The 16,226-nt window shown below is 47.5% G+C and overlaps 2 protein-coding genes across 2 annotated transcripts; both read left to right on the forward strand.

The window, feature by feature from the left end:
* Positions 1 to 4,205: 4,205 nt before the first annotated feature.
* LOC123092748 (berberine bridge enzyme-like Cyn d 4) lies at positions 4,206 to 6,195 on the forward strand. Its single transcript, XM_044514568.1, has one exon. It carries the CDS (start codon positions 4,346 to 4,348, stop codon positions 6,044 to 6,046), a length of 1,701 nt encoding a protein of 566 aa, XP_044370503.1. The 5' UTR covers positions 4,206 to 4,345; the 3' UTR covers positions 6,047 to 6,195.
* Positions 6,196 to 11,582: 5,387 nt separating this feature from the next.
* LOC123094996 (calcium-dependent lipid-binding protein) lies at positions 11,583 to 15,099 on the forward strand. Its single transcript, XM_044516837.1, has 10 exons — positions 11,583 to 11,934; positions 12,372 to 12,473; positions 12,835 to 12,885; positions 13,018 to 13,138; positions 13,229 to 13,347; positions 13,544 to 13,642; positions 13,734 to 13,814; positions 13,905 to 13,987; positions 14,071 to 14,464; positions 14,538 to 15,099. The coding sequence occupies exons 1-10, from the start codon at positions 11,830 to 11,832 to the stop codon at positions 14,910 to 14,912; spliced, it is 1,530 nt and encodes a 509-aa protein (XP_044372772.1). The 5' UTR covers positions 11,583 to 11,829; the 3' UTR covers positions 14,913 to 15,099.
* Positions 15,100 to 16,226: the final 1,127 nt, after the last annotated feature.

The following is a 16,226-nucleotide window of genomic DNA, read 5'->3' on the forward strand; positions in this document are numbered from 1 at the left end:
AGCTCCCTTGGCGACGATGCCATCTTTAAAGACGAGAAAAGGCATCCCTCCTAATTGCGACGGCACAGAGGAACTCTCAATGAAAGCACCAATGTCGGTGTCAAAACCGGCGGATCTCGGGTAGGGGGTCCCGAACTGTGCGTCTAGGCGGATGGTAACAGGAGACAAGGGACACGATGTTTTACCCAGGTTCGGGCCCTCTTGATGGAGGTAAAACCCTACGTCCTGCTTGATTGATATTGATGATGTGGGTATTACAAGAGTAGATCTACCACGAGATCAAGGAGGCTAAACCCTAGAAGCTAGCCTATGGTATGATTGTTGTTCGTCCTACGGACTAAAACCATCCGGTTTATATAGACACCGGAGAGGGCTAGGGTTACACAGAGTCGGTTACAATGGTAGGAGATCTACATATCCGTATCGCCAAGCTTGCCTTCCACGCCAAGGAAAGTCCCATCCGGACACGGGACGAAGTCTTCAATCTTGTATCTTCATAGTCTTGGAGTCCGGCTGATGATGATAGTTCGGCTATCCGGACACCCCCTAGTCCAGGACTCCCTCAGTCTCCATGCTCTTTTTTATAATAGGTTTGGTCCATGTTGGGGGATGACCTGACTGAGGAGGTCCTACAGGCGGTGAATACTTGTTCCATTCCCCCTGGATGGAATGATAATGCAATTGTAATGACCCCAAAGGTTAATTCCCCGGATGAGGTTACTCAGTTCAGACCGATCAGTTTATGTAATGTGGTCTACAAGGTTATATAAAAAATGATCGCTGCTCAACTGAAGACAATCTTATCAGATATTATTAGCCCCACTCAGAGTGCTTTTCTACTTGGAAGAATGATTACGGACAATATTTTAGTGGCATATGAGTGTTTCCATACTATTAAGAAGAAGAAAGCGGGCAAGGAGGGTCTGTGTGCTATTAAACTAGACATGGACAAAGCATATGACCGAGTTTAGTGGTCTTTTTTTAAAGGAAATCATGTTTAAACTCGGATTTCAAAAGGAGTGGGTGAACTTAATTATGTAATGTGTATCCACTTTGGAGTACCGGGTTCGCTTCAATGCGGAAGAAACCGAGAGCTTTAAGCCTACTAGAGGACTAAGGCAGGGAGATCCCCTATCCCCCTACTTATTCTTGTTATGTACAGAGGGTCTGACTGCCCTGTTGGCGCACGCAGAGGAAAATGGAACTATTTCTAGAGTTAAGGTGAGCAGAGATGTACCACCGATTTCCAATCTCCTCTTCGCAGATGATTCTTTGATTCTCATGCGAGCTAATGCCATGAATGCTGAGGCATTGAAATCTATTTTGGATTCTTATTGTGCCGCTTCGGGGCAGAGGGTGCGTGTTGAAAAATCAAGTATATTTTTAGTCCCAATACAAAAGTTGAAGACAAGGAGCAAATTTGTACAATTCTGAGTATTTTAACTGAAGCCCTCAAAGAGAAATATTTGGGTTTGCCTGCCAATGTGGGTATGGACAAAAGCGATTGTTTTCAATTCCTTATAGATCGTATTATTATGAGAATAATTGGTTGGAAAGAAAAGTTATTATCCGCCGGCGGGAAGGAAATTCTCCTCAAATCTGTAGTACAAGCTATCCCCACCTATGTTATGTCCGTTTTTAAAATTCCTAAAAAATTGCAAAGGAATTATTGACGCGATGGCACATTTCTGGTGGGGTGACAAGGACAAACAAAAGAGGATGCATTGGATGGCCTGGTGGAAGATGTGTGTCCCAAAAACTCAAGGAGGTATGGGCTTCAGAGATATACACTGTTTCAACCTAGCATTGTTATCTAGACAAACGTGGCGACTTCTAGATAATCCTAATTCTTTATGTGCTACTATATTGAGAGCTAAGTATTTCCCTGACTGTTACTTGGTGAATGCAACTTTAAAAAAAGGCTCCTCCTTCACTTAGCAAAGTATTATGGCGGGAGTAAACTCTCTGAAACATGGTTATATATGGCGAGTTGGAAATGGACAAAATATTGATTTTTGGAAAGACGCTTGGATTCCAAATTGTGCAAATAGGAAAATTATTGCTCCCAGAGGAGAGCACCTCCTGTCTAGGGTTTCAGATCTTATTGATCCAGTCACAAGTTCTTGGGATGAAGATTTGGTGAGACAAACGTTGTGGGCAATTGATGCTCAAAGAGTCCTCTCCATCCCGCTTCCGCTGCATAATATGTCAGATTTCATTGCTTGGAGCTACACGAAGAATGGTTTGTTCTCTGTTCGGTCAGCTTATTTGGCGGAATGGAATCAACAACATGGGAGGAAGCTGCAACATACTAACAGTATGGGGAGAATCAATGTTAATCCTATTTGGGGTAAGATCTGGAAATTATCTTGTCCAACAAAGGTCAAAATTTGCATCTGGCGCACACCGCATGGCATTCTACCTTGTCGGGTTACGCTTGCGAACAGACACCTGAAAGTCATGCCCATCTGCCCTTCATGTTCTAGGCGCCAGAGGATACAAATCATATGTTGTTTCTTTGTCAGAAAGCTAAGGAGGTTTGGCGTAAGTTGGGATTGGATGAGGTGATCAACAAAGCTTGTGTTATGGAACGTGCAGGAGAGGCAGTCCTTGAATTTTTACTTCTTATGCCAGATCATGATGTAGCTATATTGGGAATCCAGAAGGCCCACGAACTAATCGCTATTACCGCTTGGTACTTATGGTGGGATAGACGTAGGCTGGTCCTTGAAGGAAAATTTCAAGATGCTCAACAAACTTCTATGGGTATCCGTGCTATAGCGGCAAACTTTGTTAATGCTTTCTCGCCAAATGTAGTCAGTAAAAGAGTTGCATGGACTAGACCTCCATGGGTTTTGTGAATCTTAATGTGGATGCATCTTTTGATCATGACTTGCTTAAGGGCACGGCTGGTGCTGTTCTCAGAGATGATAAACGAAAATTCATTGTTGGCGGAAACTGGAAGATTGATTGCTGTGATGATGCCCTGACAGCAGAAGCTTTGGCTCTAAGGTTTGGATAATCTCTCGCACATAGGCCGGGTTGCAATCGCCTTGTCATTAATTCTGACAATATGGAAGTCATTGATACCATGAAGAATGGAGGACGTTCAGCAGGAGCGGCGGTGGCAGTGTTTGATGATTGTTATTTTTTAGCGTGTGATTTTCCTCTTACTAATTTTGAGCATTGTAATAGGGAAGCGAATAAAGTAGCCCATGAACTTGCCAGATTAGCTAAATTTTCAAGGGAATGGTTCGAGGAGCCTTTGATCGAAATTGTACAACCTCTAATAGACGATGTAACCGTTATTTCTAATTAATAAAGTTGGTTGTTTTTCAAAAAAAACTTGTACTCGATATATCATCATCAATGCAATCAAAGCAGGACGTAGGGTATTACCTCTTTGAGAGGGCCTGAACCTAGGTAAATACTGTCCCCTTCGTCCCTGTTACCACTGATCCGAGATCCACAGCTCGGGACCCCATAAACTCAGGTCTGCCAGTTTTACCACCGACATTGGTGTTTTCATTGAGAGTTCCGCTGTGAGATCAACAAAGGATCGATGGGATCGTCAGGCAACGACTCAAACCCTCAGGGCACTGCTTATGTCCAGCTTTAGGAGCAAGGAAGGAGTCTTTGTCCGGTGTAGACGACGTGCGAAGCCCCGAACAAACATAAAGTTATCATGAATACTTCTTGATTTGGTGAACATGCTTTGAGAACGGGACACCAGCCCATTCATGAACGGAGCTAGTCGAGTTGCCATGATTTTTACCAGGATCTTTGCGAAAGCATGGATGAGACTGATGGGGCGCAAATGTGATATGCCCTCACCACCCTCCTTCTTTGGTAGTAACACTATGTTAGTTGAGTTCAGCCAAGGGAGGTTTGTAGTATGGAGAGTTGAGAATGAGTTTACTTATCACGAAATGGATAAAAAAGAATGCATTTAGAATTAAAATATGTCTAGATAAGTAGTATTTTGGAAGGAAGAAATTACATTTTAGTGATATAACGTGACACGATGTGATGGGGCAATTTTAGGCGTGTTGGAAAACCGAGCAGTTCTTTATTCCGAAGGGAAATACCGAGCAGTTGGCCTGTCGAATCATGGCGAGCTAAGCTTCCACGTTTTTCTCCTCTCCAGACTTCAGTCACCTGTCATATTTTCTTTTTCGAGACTACTACAAGACATCCCTACAAGACCCACGCGCCAAAGCCATCACCACCGTCAGGGGGATCACCTACCATACTCAAAGCCCACTAGAACACCTTGATCCTATCATCATTCTCCCGCTGATAATTGCTTAGGCAGAGCAGTCAAGGGAGCCAGGGCGAGAAGACGATGCGGCCATTCAGCCGTCTCTCTCCTCTCCTCCTCCTGCTCCTCCTCGTCTCGCCTTCGTCCCCGCAGCCGCAGGAGCTCCAAGAAGAAGCGGGCGGCCTCCACGAGAGTTTCCTGCGTTGTGTGTCCCGCCTTTCGCCGGACACTGCCGACCCGTCCGAGCTCGTCCACGCGCCGGCGGACGCCTCCTACCCGCCCCTTCTCGCCTCCACCATCCAGAACCTCCGTTTCGCCTCGCCTCAGACGCCGAGGCCGTCGCTGCTCCTCACGCCCAGGACCGTCACCGAGGTGCAGGCGTCCGTGGCCTGCTGCAAGGCCCACGGCCTCACCGTCCGCGCCCGCAGCGGAGGCCACGACTACGAAGGCCTATCCTACCGCGCGCTCCGTCCCAGCGGAGGCCGCCCGTTCGCCGTCATCGATGTCGCCGCGCTCCGGACAGTGCGGGTCGATGCGGCGCGCCGCGTGGCGCGCGCCCAGCCCGGGGCCACCCTTGGGGAGCTCTACTACGCGGTCGCGGAGGGGAGCCGTGGTGCGCTGGGGTTCCCCGCCGGGACCTGCCCCACGGTCTGCGTCGGCGGGCACCTCAGCGGCGGCGGGTTCGGGCCGATGATGCGAAAATACGGCCTCGCCGCCGATAACGTCGTAGACGCCGAGGTGGTGGACGCAGGAGGGAGGCTCCTGGACCGGGCGGACATGGGGGAGGACCTCTTCTGGGCGATCAGGGGCGGCGGCGGAGGCAGCTTCGGCATCGTCGTCTCTTGGACCGTGAGCCTGGTTCCCGTCCCGAGCGTCGTATCCGCCTTCACCGTCCGTCGGCTACTCCGGCGTGGTGACAAGGACGAACAAGCAATGCTCCGTCTACTAACCAAATGGCAGCTCGTGGCACATGCCCTCCCTGACGATCTCTTTATCAAGGTGGCCATGGAGCCCAAGGTCAATGACGGCGGCAAGAGACGGCCACTGGTGGTATTCAAGTCACTGTTTCTTGGCAATTGCAGCGGGATGATTACCCAAATGGGCATCCATTTGCCAGAACTTAATATTAAGCCAAGCGGTTGCAGAGAGATGAATTGGATTCAGTCGATGCTCTACTTCTACGGCTACACCAATGGCCAACCGGCAGAAGTGTTTCTGGACAGAACACTCCAACCCAAAGAGTACTACAAGATCAAGCTAGACTACCTCACATCGCCAATTCCGGCAACCGGTCTAAGCATGTTGTTCTCCAAGATCGTCGAAGAGCAGGGCGGCTCCATCGACATCGACCCCCAGGGCGGCAGGATGAGCGAGATACCAGAATCCGACACGCCGTATGCGCACCGCAGAGGGTACCTCTACAATTTCCAGTACTTTGTCAAGTGGGGAAGTGACAAGAATGTGTCGTATGAGGAGAAGCATTTGGGTTGGGTCAGGGGGATGCATGAGCTCATGACACCCTATGTGAGCAATAGGCCTAGAGCTGCATACATTAACTTCAGGGACCTGGACTTGGGGCAGAATATGGAGGGCAATACAAGCTATGAGGAGGCCAAGGTGTGGGGGAGAAAGTACTTCAGGGGAAACTTCAGGCGGCTGGCAATGGTGAAGGCAGAGGTTGATCCTGACCAGGTGTTCTGGAGTGAGCAGAGCATCCCTCCTCTGGTTGTGGCCAGGAGGAAGAGGAAGGGACAGAGGCATGATGGATTGGTTTTAGAGATTTGACAGTTCAGGCGCAGGTTTGTTGTGTTCCTTCTAGCGTATGTTTCTCAAAAAATAAGAAATAAAATCCACTTGCCTCGTCTCTTGCAATGTTGTGCCGAACTATGCTGTCGTTTTTTGTTTGCAGGAATAAAAGAAACTAGATGATATTCCGCACGGTGTTGCAGAAATGTTTTGCAATATATTTTAATGATATTTGATTGTATGGAACATGAACATTTGAAGAAATAATAAGAGAACCAAGGCTGAAAATACATATGATTATGGTGTTTGATTATTCTATAGATGTAAATTATTTATTAAGTATAAACAGCATAATAAAATTGAAATTATCATGCATGTCATGTACTCCCTCCGTAAACAAATATAAGAGCGTTTAGATCTCTAAAATAGTGATCTAAACACTCTTATATTTCTTTACAAAGGGAGTATGTATGTAAGTGGACATTTTTTCCATACATGTTCCATATTGAGGTGACATGTTTACATGTTAAGAAAAACAAGTTATCGGTGGCTAGCTTTTTAGATATCAAAGATACTTAAATGTGAGAAATGTAAAATGGCTAGCTATTTAGATATAGAAGAAACCTGAATATGAAAAATGTTTGAATTGTAGCATGATGAATCCTCAGGAAACGGAAACATAAATGCGTGATAAAACTTGATCAGTTGCATCACATAAAAACCTGAAGAGTATGTGTATGCCATAGTTGTTGCAGGAACAAATGAAACTATCTATGAGGCTGCACTCGATTCCAATGCAGAGTAGACCAGGGTCCTATGGTTTCTATGTTATAGACCAAATAAACTCTATAATAAATTTTAAGGAATAAAATTCTATAAATTTCTTAAGCAGAAATAAAGAATCCATTTCATGAGAACGGCATTTTGGAGCTCGGCCTAAATCAAAATTCATACTTTTCGGTTTCAAAAGAATCAGAAAAAAACTGTACAAGTATACAAGGATGTGTTGTGTACGTGTGTAGGATGAAATGCCTTGAGATGCGATCTGTGCAAAGAAACAAATTCATGGACTTTTGGGATGAATGGTATCATGTGTTGAGAAGCCACATATTTATCTTTTTTGCACAACCCTCATTTCAACGTATTTCGTCTTGAAAATTTATACACATGTGTGTTTTGCCTCCATGTATATCTGTATTTTTTCAGTTTTTTTGAATTGTAAAAATATGAATTTTGAATTTTTAAAAACAGGCCTCCATGGAGGTCGAGCTCCAAAAGCAATTTTCGTCCATTTCACCTATATCTTTCCTACTTATAAATGTTAGAGTTGATGGTAAGTTCACATGTGAGAACAACAATCTTCACAAATAAAAAAGGCACCCGGCCCACATGTGTCACTAGCAAACTTCCAAGAGACATAAATAAACAAATGCACTTTTACTCACATATGAGACTTAAAGCAAATAACAAGTACGCTACTACTTTCATATGAGACCAGCACTTGCAGAATGCACAAATAACAAATGCAAAATGTGAATCCAACTCAAAATTATGCTATTGTTTTCAGTTTCTCTTTTCAACCAAGCTCTTTCAAATCTATATCACAGAATAAGAGAGTGAACAAATTGTAACTCCAAAGCGACAATAGTCCTTGCCTTTCTACCCGATCGACCACCTTGTACGGTCAACTCACTAATGCCTATTCTAATATGTACCCAACATTCAGAATGTTATGTCTTGCAAAGAACCTGCAGATGTCTTAAGATTCACCAATGCATGCAGCTTGATCTTTTAGTTACATTTTCACTATTTCTAATCGTGAATCACATGCGAAGGCCGCAGGACACCAATGTATTTTAACGACTTGCTAAAGCAGTCACCCAATTCCTCATATTTTGTTATGCCTTAGGGAAGGCGTCTGCGACTGCTTAATGGTTGCTCCTTGATCTTTTGGATCGTCCTCATGGTTTAGCTTATCATCATGGGTTTTGGGGGTCATTTGTCTACATCCGAGGTGTTCTTTTTGGGGATTTCTTTGCGATGTAGATGTGTGTGGGCTTGGGTCTGTTGCATGTTGGAAATGTCGGTAGGGTTGACGGTGCGATCATGGGGTTTTAGACTTCGGGAGTAGTCCGCATGTGGTTTGTTTGTAATGGTTTTCGCCCGGTTTTCCATTAATTAACTGGGCAACTCTCTTCTTCTTAATTAATCAATGAGGCAAATCTTTTGCCTCCATTTCGAAAAAAAGTTTCATAGCAACGCATGTGCATTGTGCTAGCACATAAAAATTTTGAACTCGTGGGATTGTGGCTCATTCACACCCTTCCCTCTCGAAAACAACACACTAATCTATGAAGAAATTAATGTAACAACTGCCTTAAGCATTCTTTAATGAAAATAAAAGCATTAGGAGTTGGATTCTATTTTGTCTCTGTTGCAGGGTTTCTAGCCATCACCGAATGCTCTCTTCCTCAAAGAAGGCAAGTAGTTCTCTTCCAAGCTTGCCTCTGACCTGACTATGATGGAAGTTGGCGATGACACCTATGATAGGACCATTTGGACCTCAAGGTTCTTAACCGTTTCAAAATATTTACATGGACTCTATTCAAGGACCACCTCAACTCCAAGGCAAAACTCCTTCACAAGCACATCTACCCGGACGCCACCCGCTCGAGATATGATCGCGACTGCGAAAAGGTCATGCACATCTTAACACTATGCCTTCTTGCCAACATAATTTGGCAGCAAATTGGTATCCTACCCCCAACCCCACCACCACCTCTCGGATTGCAGGATGCCAACTGATCTAGATCATCATATATAGCTAACAACCCTACTCACCATCCATTGGAAGATATGGGCATGCAAGAATGAAATGACCTTTCAACATGAAGATCACCATAGCTCGATAGTACTTCAACCAATCATTGAAGACCTCACATTGTGAACGCACGGTGGAACAATGGAATGAGGTATGGAGTAATATATTCATGTGGGGGAGCTACCCCAATCCCCGTGTATGAGTTTTCCCTGGACCGGGATTTACTAAGTTTGTGGGCGGAGGGCTTGGTCGAGAGGCCCCTTTTGGAGGAGGAGGTGATGTGATAGCTGCCGTGTGGGAAGGAGTCGGACCATACGGTTTCATGGCGGAGTTCCTCAAGCCTCACTTGAGGGGGTGAAGGCTGACATAATGACGACCTTTGTGAGGCTACACACACTCAATGACCATAGCTTCAAGGCCTTAACCAGGCGCTCCTCACCCTCCTCCCAAAGAAGCTGGATGTTGCCTCCAAGATTGACTACCGCCTCATTAGGCACATCCACATCTTTGTCAAACCAGCGGCCAAATCCCTCGCTACAAAGGGATGCATTGTGGTTGGGATCTCTTGTGGAGTTCAACCAATGCACATTCATCAAAAAGCATTGCATCCATAACAACTTCATGATGGTGCGAGATATCGGGTAGTTGCATTCACATGCTCAAGGAGCTACACGTGATGCTTAAGCGGAACATCATGCATGCCCTCGACTTTGTGATGTAGCACCAAAAGCAATGTATGTCAAGCTGACGACCACCATCAAGGACAACCTCATGATCCCCACGCCGCAAGATAAACACCCTCGATGTTGCCAAAGCATCGGGGCAGCCACCCTAGTTTCTAGCCACACTTTTCGGGCAACCACCAACCATACCATTGCCCACCCTCGAGATGTAATGCCGTATGACCCAACCACGTGCAACCCAAGCCACACAAGCCAATTTCCTGCAAACCACGACCTCGCACCACTTCTGGGCATGCCGCTCCGACGTATTGTCCTATTGTCCCCACTGGGACGCGCCAACGAGTAGATAACCTTGCACCTGTCCCACAAGGTCACTACCCGAAACAATGGTGAGCTACAGTCGCATTGTATATTCAAAGCCGACAACGTTCCTACTCCCTTTCCCTTCCCAACGTCATATCTTTCTTCGGCCGACACTTCAATGGACATCAACTGTCTCGGGACCGCCGTCCCGCCGCCAATTGACCTTGATGGTAGAGGACGCCCCCCTCGAGTCCCGCCCCGCAACAACAACAAGTTGCCTCTCAAGAGTGATGCCTCCAAGGCCACGACGTAGACATTTGCCGATTTCAGTTGAGGGAAAACGGGAGCTATGGTTTTTGCCCAGGAAGAAAAATCCCTCTCAACAAGAGAGAGAAAGGATTCCCCGGCGGTGTACAAAAGGATTCCACCAAGAATCAGGCGAGGAGCAATGGTGGGTCAGGTCGCAACTAGTGGAGATTGGGCAAAGATGTCGGGCCGTACATGGACGAGACTACGATGCGGCAGTCCTAGAACTATGGTCGAGGGTAGAAGCTTGGGAGCTGCGTGTTGAGGAGCAGGACGTGGTCTCTTGGTCCTGGGAGACGCATGGCCAGTTGACCGTGATATCGACATATGTGAGCAGGTTTTGGGGATGTGAGGTGGTGTCGACATCGAAGCTGACTTGGAAATCTCGGACACCGTTGGAATGTCGTTTTTTTGCGCGGTTGGCCCTTAAAAATCGGTGTTGGACCTCGGACCGGCTAGCAAGGAGGGGTTTGCCGTACCAAGACACGTGTCCGTTTTGTGATCAGGAAGAAGAAACGATAAACCACATTTTGCTCACGTGTGTGTTCGCCAGAATGACTTGGACGCTGGTAGGAGAGGCTCTTGGCAGAGCGGACTGGAAGCCAAGCCAGGAGGACACGCTTGGGGATTGGCTTTCCAACAGAAGCGCGGATAGTGATACGAGCAACAAGGACTTACGTACAGTGATGCTACTTGTCATATGGGAGCTTTGGAAGGATCACAGTGCCATTGTTTTCGTCGGTGATACCCATCATCGAGAGGCTCATCCAGAAGGTGAAGTCTGAGGCCAAAGTGTGGGCTACGGCAGGGCTAATTAAGAGGGAGTTGGAGAGTTTTCGAAGTAGTTTGTATAGGTTGGCTATGAGGAAGGAGTAAGGTACTTGTTTGTAAGTGGAGTGGGTGCGCGCTAAAAGCCGCACAGACATGTACATGTAACTTGTGGTGAATGCTTTCTTTGCCTTTCTTCTTTAATATATGATATGCACACATATTCGAGGAAAAAAAAAAGCATAGCTCCATGACGATGCCTCCAAGGAGGAAGATGACGCCCATATGCACTTCCATCGTCACCATAACCAATGTAAGGTGATGCTTCCGCCGGAGCTCCTCCTCTCCCGCTGAGGCCCCCACGGGAGTGGGACTTGCAGATCTGGAGCACTCAACAACGCCTGGATCACAAGAATTGACCATGGTGCATGACACACTTCCACCGTCCGCCAAGCACTACCGCATGACATCTTATTGGGGCATACTGCCACGAAGAACCCAACGCATACGCGCTGCCGTCGTCATTCCGAGGCCGCCGTCCGGGCATCCATGCCACGCCCGACCACCATAGCCAGACCACACCTCGACCACGCTCCTCCTCCCGCATATCCAAGCCCATCATCTGTCAGCAGCGTACTCGGCCCATTTCGTAGTACCTTAGGAATGTCGTTACCTCACAACCCTTTTAGAGGCGATGGAGCTCGTCCATCACTCGGGCAAGTCGACGCGTCAAAACTAATAAAAAAGCGTGCGCGGATCCAGCCATGCAAAAGCAAGCGTGATCACAGCCATCTCCACCAGTCGCACGTTATTGCACGCGCAAAACTCGCCCCCAAATTCAATGGAGCGCTAGCGCACAGCAATAGAATTTGGATCGAGGATCCTACACACGAAGAAAACAATCCCTTCCCCGATCGCGATCCAGGCGACTCCCAGGAGGAATGGGGTTCATCTCGGGGATCATGATGGGGTTCATCCTCGGCGTCGCCCTCATCGCCGGCTGGGCGAGCGCCATGGCTCGCCGCGCCCACAAACGCAGTGCCAAGGCAAGTGCGCCTGCCGATACTGTAGATTGATCGCTGCGTGCATTCATGCGATGTTTGGTTTGCGTTGTGCCATTGTCGATGATCTTTTTCGCATCGACTCGTAGATATATGTTCAGGTTGGACCCTGTGTTTTTTTTAGAGGAAAAGTTGGAGCCTGTGTTGATCCGCTAGAAGGATTCAGGCTTAAGGACGTTTTCTCAGGTTCATTCGTTGAACGTTTGCGTTCTGAAAGCGGTTTCTGCGTCTGACGCTGCGACTTTGGGAATTAAATTTTGCTCAAGCCAGAGTCCCTGACGGCAATGCGCGGGAGTAGATTCGTCCTGGGAACGCCTTTCAGTTCAAGTTCTGTTTCTACACTGTTGTTGAAATGAAGCTGCAAGTGGAGGTTTCGTTTCGTGATAAATAGTTTGAGACAAACAAAATTCGTTTTGAAACAGGCTGCCGATGTCAATGTGCTAGGATCTCTCAACCGTGAGGATCTGAAGAAAATATGCGGAGAAAATCTCCCTCAATGGATTTCATTCCCGGAGTATGACCAGGTGAAATGCTACTTGTTGTTGTGTTACTGTGACTCTTTCCACATTCCCGATTAATCATAATATGTAAAATATGCACAACAACAAGCTCCACAACTCTAGTCTTTTACTAGACGTGATTTGAGTTCATACCAGATAAGTCATCAAAATCCTAATTTTAACCAATTCAAAACGTAGGACAAAATTACCCCAGTATCATTACAAATAGGTGTAAGCTGAAAAAAAATCCGATATGAGGATTGCATTTTCCAACTCAGTTATCCTTGTGGCGGTACCAAGTACCAATGATTTCCTGGCATAATGAGTATGCTCACCTGATATTTTGCTTGCTTTCGTACTTTAACGTTTCGGTTTTGCTCTTCAGGTTAAATGGCTCAACAGACAATTGAGCAAGCTTTGGCCCTTTGTTGAGGAGGTACACACAACTTCCTACGTTCTTTCAGGAAACTGTTGGGGAGATTTCCATATAATTAGATTACAAGCACATAAACTACGTACTGTTCTGCTGTTGAGACCTGTTTTTATGTACAGTTGCATTTGGTTACAGGCAGCAACCATGGTCATCAGGGACTCCGTGGAGCCTATACTCGACGTTTATCGACCGGTGGGGATATCCTCACTCAAGTTCAGCAGACTCTCACTAGGCACCGTGCCACCTAAAATTGAAGGTTGCAAGGACCACGTGGCATTAATTCTACAGTATTAAGTGGTAGATAATCTTGTTCTATAGGCTACTGATGAGTGATGATGCTGTCCAGGCATTCGGGTCCAGAGCTTTCAGAAAGGGCAGATCACGATGGACATTGACTTCAAGTGGGGCGGGGATCCGAATATCATCCTTGCAGTTGAAACTCTAGTCGCTTCACTCCCCATTCAGGTCTGCAAATCTGCCGCCGGCCGACAAAACGGGCCTACCTTAAATTTTCTGTAGGTTTTCAGTGACAGTTTGAACCTGGTGAAATTTGACCTTACAAGTTCTGTTCGTCCAATATCTACTCTGCGAGTAGCACAAGCATTTCAATCAAACTACAAATGGTAAAACAATTATCTTATGCTGTACTGCTTGTATACAGTTCAAGAACCTTCAGGTGTTCACCATCATCCGCGTGGTCTTCCAATTGTCTGACGAGATACCATGCATCTCCGCTGTTGTTATTGCTCTTCTTGCAGAGGTACCACTCTAAATTTCTCCCGTTATGAACCCTTGAACATCACTGGTTCTCTGGTGGCCGCGGTAAATGTTTTCTTCTGCATCGCCTTCAGCCAAAACCGAGGATCGACTACACACTGAAGGCGGTCGGGGGAAGCCTGACCGCGATGCCCGGACTGTCAGACATGATCGACGTATGTCACGAGTTTGCTTCCTCTCCTTCTTGCTGCTTGCATTATCTGTGTCAACGGTTGATGATTGTTTGATTACTCCTTTTTCTGCAGGACACCGTGGCGTCATTGATCACTGACATGCTCCAATGGCCGCATAGAATCGTCGTTCCACTGGGCGTTGACGTGGACATAAGGTTCTGTTGACAGAGCTCGGTCAGGAGTTGAAATTAGGGTGTCTGTCTGTCTGAGTGACTGACAACGACATGTTTCCGTGCAGTGATCTGGAGCTGAAGCCGCATGGGAAGGTGACGGTAACGGTGGTGCGCGGGGAGTCGCTCAAGAACAAGGAGTTCATCGGCAAGTCGGACCCCTACGTGGTGCTCTTCATCCGCCCCATGTTCAAGGAGAGGACCCGGGTCATCGACGACAACCTGAACCCGGAGTGGAACGAGACGTTCGAGCTCATCGCCGAGGACAAGGAGACGCAGCACATCATCCTGGAGGTGTTCGACGAGGACAGCCTGAAGCAAGACAAGAGGCTGGGCATCGCCAAGCTGGCCCTGAGCGACCTGGAGGTGGAGAGCGTGCAGGAGATCAACCTGCAGCTGCTGTCGTCGCTGGACACCACCAAGGTCAAGGACAAGAAGGACCGGGGCGTGCTCACCGTCAGGGTAAGCCCATGCCTTCTCCTCGCTTTGTACGTTTCGGAGCGAGCAAGAACTCGATCGAGCTGTGTGTTCGCAGGTGTTCTACCACCCGTACACCAAGGAGGAGGCGCTGCGGGCGCTGGAGCTGGAGAAGAAGACGGTGGAGGAGCGGCTGAAGACGAGGGTGGCGACGGGGCCCGCCGACGCAGCCAAAGGCGCGGCCGCTCCGTCCACGGTCACCAACATGGCCGGCACGGGCGTCGCGGCGGGCGCTGCCGTGGCCGGTTCGGACGTTCACAAGGACGGGTCGGGCGTTCACAAGGACGGGCCGGGGGTTCACATGGTGGGCACGGGGATCGACGCGGTCGGCAAAAGCATCACCAAGGCCGGCAAGTTCGTCGGCCGGACTGTCACAGGGCCCTTCAGCAGCCAGAGGCGCAGCGCCGCAAGCGTGCCGACGGTCGACGAGTGACTGATGATGCAACTGCGAGCGTAGCTTTACCGTTCCCGTCTCCTGCTACTCTTTAGTTACTTAGTACTACTACCGGTAGTTGTTATCTGTCTCCATTTTTCACCATCATTTTTTTATCAGAAACATAGTACTACAGTACATGTTTGTATTTGTCTTTGTCTTTGATTTGATTTCGACATTGTTTGCATCTGCCGTATTTGAGTATCTTTCACATCTGCGTCTGGTATGAAATGGAGACAAATCTGGTACAGTCTAGAAATCGTTTTCTTGCTTTTGCGTCCAAGAGCAACTCTAATGTATGGCCAAAACCTATTTAGAGCTATAAAACAGTCACTATTGGAAAATATTGGCGTCTAACACTCTCTCAATATCCCTTTAGTGGTGCCCAAATTTGCTTTTGGTGCCGTATAAAAAAACTGTCCCTCTGAACTAAAAGAGCGACGCAAACCCACAACCCCCAAACCCATCTCAATCCCTCCAATTCGAGCTGGAACCAAATTTTACCTCCCAACCGCCCGCTGCCGTGCTCCGACCACGGTGCCCCGACCCCTGGCACCGGTTACCCGTCTTCCCTGACTCTGAAGACAATGGAAAAGTTGGCGCATATAGCCACTCAAATTGAAAAGGGCACGGTGTCTCCCCCACCTGGCGCAACGCCGTGTTGACTTGTATACGTCCTTCCCTGTCAATGGTCGGCTTCCAATTCCTTCACGGCGAACAAGGGGTGGCACACTGTGACGAAGATTGTGGATGGGTTGACAGTTCGGCCGCTCAAGAAGCAGAAACCAACGAATCATGCGACCCCGCCTCCCCACCTACGATGACCCCTACACCACCTCCCACTCAAAGCCTACTCCAACCTCTAATTCCCCGACTCTGATGCCGGCTCAGGGACACAACAAGTGCTTATGGAATTACCTCCAATGTAAAAAACATTTATTTTCTTTTCAACTTCGGTAATGTTGAGGTCTAATTTGTACACTTGGACATTTGTATGCAAAAGGACATGTAAGTGGATTAGTTTATGGCAAGGTTCAATGAAGATTAGATTGTTTTTGATGGCCTCAACTTCTCGGTTTAACAACGAGTGGAGCAGAGGAAGATGTGGTTGAGATGGAGACTTCAACGATGAAGAAGAAGCACACACGATTGAGATTGCACGGTTGAGCTTCTCACAACCTCCTCCTCCAGGGTGCTAGTCAATGGCATTCCTTATGTGCATATAGATCATGGTCATGGTCCTGGGAACGACGACACCTCTCACCATTGTTGTTTTCAATCGCTATTCATCCTCTATATGGCATCCTAGACATT

This window comes from Triticum aestivum, chromosome 4B (assembly GCF_018294505.1).
Source record: "Triticum aestivum cultivar Chinese Spring chromosome 4B, IWGSC CS RefSeq v2.1, whole genome shotgun sequence".
NCBI lineage: Eukaryota > Viridiplantae > Streptophyta > Magnoliopsida > Poales > Poaceae > Triticum > Triticum aestivum.